This window comes from Liolophura sinensis, chromosome 10, assembly GCF_032854445.1.
Source record: "Liolophura sinensis isolate JHLJ2023 chromosome 10, CUHK_Ljap_v2, whole genome shotgun sequence".
NCBI classification, from domain to species: Eukaryota; Metazoa; Mollusca; class Polyplacophora; order Chitonida; family Chitonidae; genus Liolophura; species Liolophura sinensis.
The window spans coordinates 24,061,972-24,070,681 of NC_088304.1; the positions used below are offsets into that span (position 1 = coordinate 24,061,972).

Here is an 8,710-nt window from a genome sequence, read left to right on the forward strand (position 1 = left end):
TGGACCACAATTCATTTATCTGTCTCAAGAGATGTCATATTTTGATATCTCATTAATACGGATCGGAACCCATGGCAGGCAGGTCTAACCCAAATAGCAGATTATTGATGCTGACTTCCCTGGTAGGCCATCTCGTCCGGCGATTTCTGCCTTCTCAATGATGTGCTTCAGCTCATAATCTATAGTCCACCTACGTTATGCAGTGATACACGGAAAACTCCACACGTCATAGTGACAAAAAATGGTTGTTGTTGTGTTTCACTCGATAGGATTTGCGTCTAAAATGATACAGGGCTTTCCCTTAATGTGTTACGCAATATAGACTTCAACGTTATAAGGAAAAAGAACCTCTATTTACGAGACAAGTGAATTAGGCATGTTGAAAGCTCTTTCCTAAATAAAGTAGACTTGTTCGGTTTAGGACGAAACGAAGACGAAAATTAGTTCTCAGGCAGCGGTATTTTGTCTTTCTAAACTTGTTTACTGGTTATTTGGGCCTGCCACAAGGGAGTGAATAGCTCTGTGTGACTAGACTACTTCGCTATTCCCTCAACAATCTCCGGTTTAATTCAAAAGATATTAACTTAGACTCGAAGGATACAAGCCATCAATGTTAATTGAGCCCGTATATCAAGATTTTCAGCCAGCATTATCAAAGCTCTACGAGTCATTAGAACGACATTGTTGTGTGCTTATATATAGGTTTGCACTGGATGTTAGACAGATTGTCCTTTTACACAGTAAGCAAACACTGAGATTCCTAAAATTTCGAAAGTGTTCAAAGTCTTCCTTGGGTGCCAAATGACTTTAAGCCGTCAGGAAACGAGGAACGGAACTTCTGGTTGTCTGCACTGCCCAGCGACATGTCCAGCGTATAATCTGATTGGTAGAAATGATCACAATAAAAGTTTGTGTAAGGAGGCGCTTGGATAATCAGCTAATTCAAGCCAACCACGCAGACATCAACAAGAGCGCTGGATTAACCCAATCTCTAACAGGGATACGGCAAAGGACGAGAAGCGGATCCTAAAGGAAGCCTTGGGCTTACTCAGTCTTACTTAATTACTGAAGCAGATTCTCGCGTGACCTCACGCTCGAATATCCGATTACCTAGATACAAATGGTTAGAGACCACATCTTTCTACGAAACACCACGTCATCCATGAAACTATCAATCACAGAATAAGACGTAAAATACATAGATTATCAGTTCTGTCCAAATTCCAATGTTGTAAAATCTGTAATTTTAGCCGTTGGTTAATGAAGTGCATGGTAGAGGCTTGATGCAGAACACAAACCTTCTTGTTACAGTCTACATGCACTGTATGATAAATGCTCATATATACTGATACAAAAATATCTCAGATATATGAGCTGAATCGGTTGATCGTAGGCGTTTACAGGAATTAAGCGTTATGCTTTGAGGTTCAATGACCCTCAGTACAACTGAAGCACAAACTCTTAATTACTATTGTATTTTGCTACTCATGTTGCTGATGAAGAAAGTGTACAGTGGAAATGATGGAGCATTCAGAATATACCGTAAAATTCAGGATAGTATTAAAAATAAAGACACGAGTTTAGCATTTGGTAATGGCAAACTCCACGTTTTAAGTTTTCAACAAAATTACCATCCAGTATTTGCCTTTTGTTGTTGAGCAAAGGTATTGAATATTTTATGGTAATAAAAGTCAGTGTCCTTGTTATTTTTGGACATTTCTTCGTCAACTAAATTTAGGGAGGTTTGCGGACAAAAAAATTGACTAGACTCTCAGTATTTAGGCGGAATAATGTGAACTAATATTTATTTATTTATTTGACTTGTGTTTTACGCCGTACTCGAGAATATTTCACTTCCACGACGGTGGCCAGCATTATAATGGGTGGAAACCGAGCAGAGCCCTGGAGAAACCCACGACCATCCGTAGGTTGCCGACAGACCTTCCCACCTACGGCCGGAGAGGAAGCCAGCATGATGTGAGCTAATAGGAAGCATGGCATGCATCTTTGTCTGCTCCTTTCAATGTCTACAGCGAGAGGGAAAATTTCTACTAGGATTTTGTACAGTTGTTTTAACATGTAACGCATATACATTTCTTCTCAAAATATTACGTGTTTTTCTATTTCGAATGTATCATTTATTAATAATATCACAGTCAAAAATATCAACTTTCACAAAATGTAGCATTAAACACACTTATAACACTGAACACAAAATGAGCTAGATGCTAGATCCACTATCCCCAAGTCAGTATACGTAACATGATTCAAGCTTCTATATATCTTGATTGGAACGCTCGGTATAACCCAGTATGGAAAACAACGTAAGTATAGAGCGCCTTGGCCTTAGTATATTTCACACTAGAAAAAACATTTGCTTATCACGACCGAATACAAGAAAATATAACCATATATGTATAATCTTTGCGAAAATATTCATTCAATTTGTGTCACTTGAACTAAACAATGTTAGTCACAGGTACTGAAAAATAAATAAGAAATCTGATTATTTCCTGAAATAAATAAGAACGATTCGTTGGTATGAATAGGCTTCCAGTGGGAGTGTCGGAAAATCAAATTTGTCAGACGCCCGCTCAGACCCATAAAGATAAGAATAAGGGGACAGCGGACCTAGCTTTACAGAGGTGATATTTAATAACAATTTATATATATATATATATATGTATGTATATAAATATAAATTTAAATAACAAGGTCACAATAACAAACCTGCAAGGAAATTATTTAAAGCCGTAACATATAAACGAAAATAAAAATCTTAATCAATATCTGAGCAAATTGAGAAAAAACAACACGACGAACAAACAACGTATTCTATGTAAAAATCTATAGACGTAGACAGCAAAAGACGAATATAAACTGTAATAGACGTGTAAAAACAGTAATAGACAGATAAAACACTTGCAGACATGTAAACCAGTAACAGACATGTAAAAAAAATATTTGCGTGGAGAAAACATGAAATCACCATTAGTGCCATGTCTGACTGTTTGCTTCGTATGGAAAAATTAACAATAAAAATGGGTACTTCATTAAAAAAGCAACTGAGTGAAGTGTCTCCCATTTTCTTTACTTGCTCCTACAGGTTGTTCTCGTGAACCTGCCATTCGCACTCGCAAATGGTCACAACAGAGGTGTTTCGTGTGTGGGGGATAATATAATATATAAACAACCAACAATATATGCCACTACAATGTTATTGAAGTCATGAAAAGAGAGACAAGAGGTCGACATCTCGAAACTTTTGTAGCCTTAGACACGACATGAAAAAACGTCTTCGTTACTGTAGAGTCGCAGTGCCGAGACAAACAATGGGAGTTTATAGAAACTTTTTGGGGAAGACCTTTTTCAACAAATAGGCAAAAGAAAGGAGATCCTGGCTAGTTGTGAGTAGTTCCGCCCTGAAATGTTGATTGCGATTAATCTGACATGTCTGTTCATCTTTTGAAAGTGGAACTAGAACTCTTCAATCTGACTAATGCCAGTCAGAAAACTGTTCTCCCGCATTACATCCCCTTACGCATCCATGTTATTACACCATGATAACATTGAACTCAGAATCCTGTTTCATTCGGGTTTCCAACTTTCTATCGCGCAATTTTATACTAACATTTGGAAGGACAAGTTGGAAGTTGCATATGTCTTTTTTCCCGAAATTACCAACAATTTTCACCTTTCGTTTCTCTCTCATTCAATGATTTCTATGAAAGTTTCATTCTGATCTGACGTTTTCCCTCACATTTTCACCATGTTAATCACATTAAGGAAATGCGGACGCAAGAAAGCTCCTAGCTCTTTATCACAATATTTCTATCACACATCCTGGTATTCACCAAATACTGTGACAGTAACACGGTCGTTTCGATATCATCTGAGCCTTATCTGATACCAGGGCGTACGGATACTTCAAAGGTGATATTAATGAAGTACGATTAACGTCAAATAAAGAAAACAAGCGATATATCAATCACACTTATACAACATCGAACAGAAAACGTTTATCTCGTATTTTCGTTGAACTAAAAGACTAAGAAGCCGTGCCCTCGCTACACCTGTCAGAAGTTCATTTTTTCGCCACTGAAATAGTCAAATCGATGGTCACGTACGTAGCGTATTTCCAAACTTCCATCCGCTGTGTTCAGAAATTGTTTCCTCACCTGAAGAACACAGGTAAATTTAGGGATTGATGAAAAGCGTGCTTTTGCAGGTCTACAAGATCGTGAAGTTACCATCCACCGTGCATTGTATAGGCATCGAATTCACCCTAGGGATGCAAGTCCCCGGGGGTCTGAGGCCGTTAGGAATCTGCATGAAGGCAGGGGACGAGGGTGCCGTTAGGATGCGGGTTCGGAGGGACTGGGTACGGCTGAGGGGTCGAGATGTAGGGCTATCATTTGGGCACCGCTTGACCAAAGCGGACAGCCTGAGGTTAGAAGAGTTCCTCCTGGCAAGGGAGTGGGAGCTGGCCCTAGGAATCAATCCATTATCCAATCCGTGATCATGCCCCACTAAGCGTTTGTATTTCTTACGCATGAATGTTGAGAAAGACTCCCGTAATATCCTATTCCTGAGTCCGTACACAGCGCCATTTATCACAGGCGCGGACAAGACAAGCGTTCCAGAAACAGCACTGAGTACATCACTGGTTATTGTCTGAGCTATCATCTCTGTTGTGACTACCAAAGCGAATGGTATATAGGTGATAAGGAATGCCCCCACAATATGTAGTATAGTTCCGATTGCTCTTTTGCCTTTGATCGAGATCGACCTCGGTGGGGTGGTGGTGATAGGCGCCTGGATAATACTTACCATTTTAACCATACTCGCAGCAATTTTGCTGCTTTGAGTCCGGGCGATTTTGAAAATATGAGCATAACAATAAGTAAGTATTACCAAAGGAATCACAGTTCCTGCCACGAGGAATGACACCGAGTACCAGAGTCCAAAGGAATTTGAAAATTTGATAGAACACATAGCCATGGCAGGATGAAACGCAAACTGATTTCCTCCAAAAAAAGGAGGTAAGGACATCACGATTCCTGCCAACCAGAAGATACAGAAAATAGTAGCCATCTTGACAGACGATGCAGTCTGGCTGTGATGGAGAGGATTAGCGATAGTCTGGTATTTATCCCAGCTTAATGCCGTTATAATCCACACGGAGATAAGGAATAACACCGAAAACAAATAAGCGTACATTTGACATAGGACATTACCTCCGACCCAGGAGCCCCTGAGGAGCGATACACAACTGAGCAACACTGTTGTACAGGACGACACCAGCCCTAAAACTCCCAGGTGCGCGAGGAACACGTTCCGTACAGATCGGAGCTTTCTGTTCGACACGATCGCCACAATGATAAAAGTATTAAAAAGTATTCCACAAATAAGGCACAGTAGGGTGAGAACACCCCGGACAATGTACGCCTGTCCCGGCTGCCAGAGAACCATGGGTTCCAGAGATTCCAACGGTCCTGAGGGTGTCGCCGTGCTAACGTTCTCAGGTAAAGATCCATCCCAGTGCGAAGTGATCAAGGAATGGTTAGGTTGCCTTCCCATACCGGCACATCTCAGTTAAACGCCGTCTCTGCAGCTCTTAACGCAGGTGTGCAGCCTGCAGGTATTAGCACTGTACTGCCCTGTTCACTTTAGACGAGCTGACACATATAGAGCGGAAGGTTAGGTGCACAGGTTAACCGCGTATCGCTAGGTTCCAGATGCTCCCGTTGAAAAGACGGCTCTTGTTTCCATGTCACCTCACCAATGATGCTCCGCCAGCCTTATCGGTCGCTCCGCGGCAATCAGCTGGTAGATATGAGAGGAAACCCAACGACTCAGGGTTACAATTGGAGCGCGCCGTCTCCCCCAGCAGTGTGACCCTCACTCTACCGAATCAATCAGATTCGAGCTGCACCCCGGCACCGCCCCATACTACGATTGCTCTCACCTTCTGTGTTTATATCGCCTCACTCTTACCAACGATCCCGTCTCGCTCCACTCCCTTTGGAGCGGGTTTTTTTTTCTTTACGTCGGCTTGTTGCTTCGGCTGGAATTGGAAATGGCTCGGCACAGCGACGCAGTCAGAGGGACAAAAATCATCACTTTGCGCACGGAGTGTTGGATAGTTGCCTCGGTTCGCTGGGAGTGGTTCTAAATATAGCGCTAGTTGGTAGCTAGTCTTATGAATTCGTGCATGTAGTAACTTCCTGCTGTCAGTAAGCGTCTCCCCCCTGGGGTGTTGTACTAACCCCCGAAACTCTTTAAGAGCTTCGAGGTCCCTTAGTAGTCGTATCCCTTGTAAATTGCTCATCGTATCCTCGACAGACTGCGTGATATTAACGGATAGAACTATCACTGGCGTACTTATCCGTTTGAAAAGCTCAGCACAGAATAGGTTCCATCGACATTCCGTCTGGCTGATTTGCGTTCTCTGTGCCGAAACATTTAATTATTGAATCTCATTCCTTCACGCCACGATGATTTGATAAGGAGTGCTGAATGCATAATCCAATCCTGTTTAACAGCGTTATATTGCATTTCACATAGTAACTAAATTAAATCCGCATCGATGTGGGACTGGCATTACGCGCACTGACAAGCCAACGCCACAAGGCTGAGAAAGAATTCGGTAACAAAAAGATTCTCAAGTTAACCCACAAAATAAATTGCGCGCAATGACTGTGCAGCTAACAGGAAAACTTTCCAGCGTATGTTTAAAAATTTTCCATATAATTATTTGTTTACATCAACAAATTCCAATATGTTTCGATTCGTGAGCTATGAAGAGAAAGATTAGCTATTAAATATTAAAATAAATGCATGAAAAAATAGCTATATTTTAATGTAAGACGAAAAAAATTCTAAGTCTGTGCATTGCCATATTAACTGGAATTTTTTTACCCCTAATATTAGGTAACTGTGTCACATATAACGTGGATGTGGAGAAGAGACGGTATTTCACCGGGTAAATGTGACCATTTGCCAACTATCAAACTATGGTCATTACATTAACAAAATCTTTTCCACGCACAATTAAGCTAGGTTGCGTGATAGATAATCCTCTAAAAATCAGGAAATTGAAACAATTTCACCTTAAACAATTTGTGGTAAAGTAAAAAATAAAAATCAGCAGGATCAAATGGAACATTTTACCATAAACAATTCATAAATAAAATCAACACTCAAATGGAAATAATTTCTGCATAAACAATTTAAAATAAAAACCAGAAGAATCAAATGGAAATAATTTTCCACCCTCAAAAAATTTGTGGCGAAATTAAAATAAAAATCAACACTCAAATGGAAATAATTTCACCTCAAACAATTTGTGGTGAAATTAAAATAAAAATCAACACTCAAATGGAAATAATTTCACCTCAAAACAATTTGTGGTGAAATTAAAATAAAAATCAGCAGACTGAAATGGAAGCTAATTTCACCTCAAACAATTTGTGGTGAAATTAAAATAAAAATCAGCAGACTTAAATGGAAGTAATTCATAATGAAAGTAAAACTTTACGGAATACAACAAAAATTTGCAGGAAGTAACTTTTGTTGACAAATATTTGGAGTAAAGCAATCATTCGGAGAGATTACTAAGTAACGCTTTGCACACCAACCTTCCCCACAGGGATTTATTCAATGCCTATACTTCAAGTGCCTGAACACGATAAATTTAAGTGAAGTAGAATATACAGTAGTGAATCTATGCGTCGAAAGAGACATTCTTATACCAGTCGTGAACCAAGATGCACGATCCAGGTTAATAATCTTATTAATACATTCTTGTCGGACACACATGGATTCTTGGTCCAGTTTTTTGCGTTTTTATTGTTATTGTTTATTCTACACAGCAAATCTTCGAGAGGGAACTCCTAAAATATCCTTTCAGATAGCACAAACAGTTATATAATCTTCCATGCCTTTCCTATACGTTGCACTGAGTACAGCTTCTGTGATTTGCAGGCCTAAAACCACAGCGTGCATAATGTACAGAGCGGGCGTGGTGAATATTAAATAGTAATAATTTGTTACCCTTGTGATCAACTTTGTCATCAATAAACAATTTTTGATCAAGCCAGATTCATACAATTAAGAGCCATCTCGTGCTCACATCGTTCAATCAAGTGAATTAAGATTTACTCGGAAAGCAATTATCAATCAAAGACAAAAGAAAGTTTAAGTGAAGTCAATTGAATCTTCTCCTGTAATGACGATGTGACGTTACATCAACTGGAATTAAACCAGGTCACATGACTATCGAGCGGAATTCCACCCAAACGAACAGGGCAGATTATATAATTAAAAGTTTTGCCTTGTGTACAACATCAATAAGCTACCTCCCTGGAGCTGCAATACTCTACCAAAAGGAAGGTGAGGAGAGAAATACCCACTCATATAATATATAAGAAGACTTACAGCATAAAGACATGAGCAGTGACTGCAAGTGGTCTCATGCAACCAATAAAATGCGTTTAATATAGAATCACATTAACTGAATTATTAATTTGATTGTTGTTTTACACCGTGCTTAAGAATATTTCACTTATAGGACAGCGGCCAGTATTATGGTGGGAGGAAAGACGGCAGAGCCTGGGGGAAACCCACGACCATCCGCAGGTTTCCTGACAGATCACATTAAGTGGGATAAGTATCCCTCGAACCTTCATTAAAAACAGATGCAAACTGG

At 39.9% G+C, this 8,710-nt stretch overlaps 1 protein-coding gene across 1 annotated transcript; it reads right to left on the reverse strand.

The window, feature by feature from the left end:
- Positions 1–2,756: 2,756 nt before the first annotated feature.
- Positions 2,757–5,317, reverse strand: LOC135476773 (G protein-coupled receptor 161-like). The gene has a single exon (XM_064756903.1). It carries the CDS (start codon positions 5,218–5,220, stop codon positions 4,231–4,233), a length of 990 nt encoding a protein of 329 aa, XP_064612973.1. The 5' UTR covers positions 5,221–5,317; the 3' UTR covers positions 2,757–4,230.
- Positions 5,318–8,710: the final 3,393 nt, after the last annotated feature.

What these genes read in the sequence shown, in the direction of transcription:
- LOC135476773 (XM_064756903.1), bottom strand. Translation starts at nt 5,220, where the DNA reads ATGTACGCTTATTTGTTTTCGGTGTTATTCCTTATCTCCGTGTGGATT.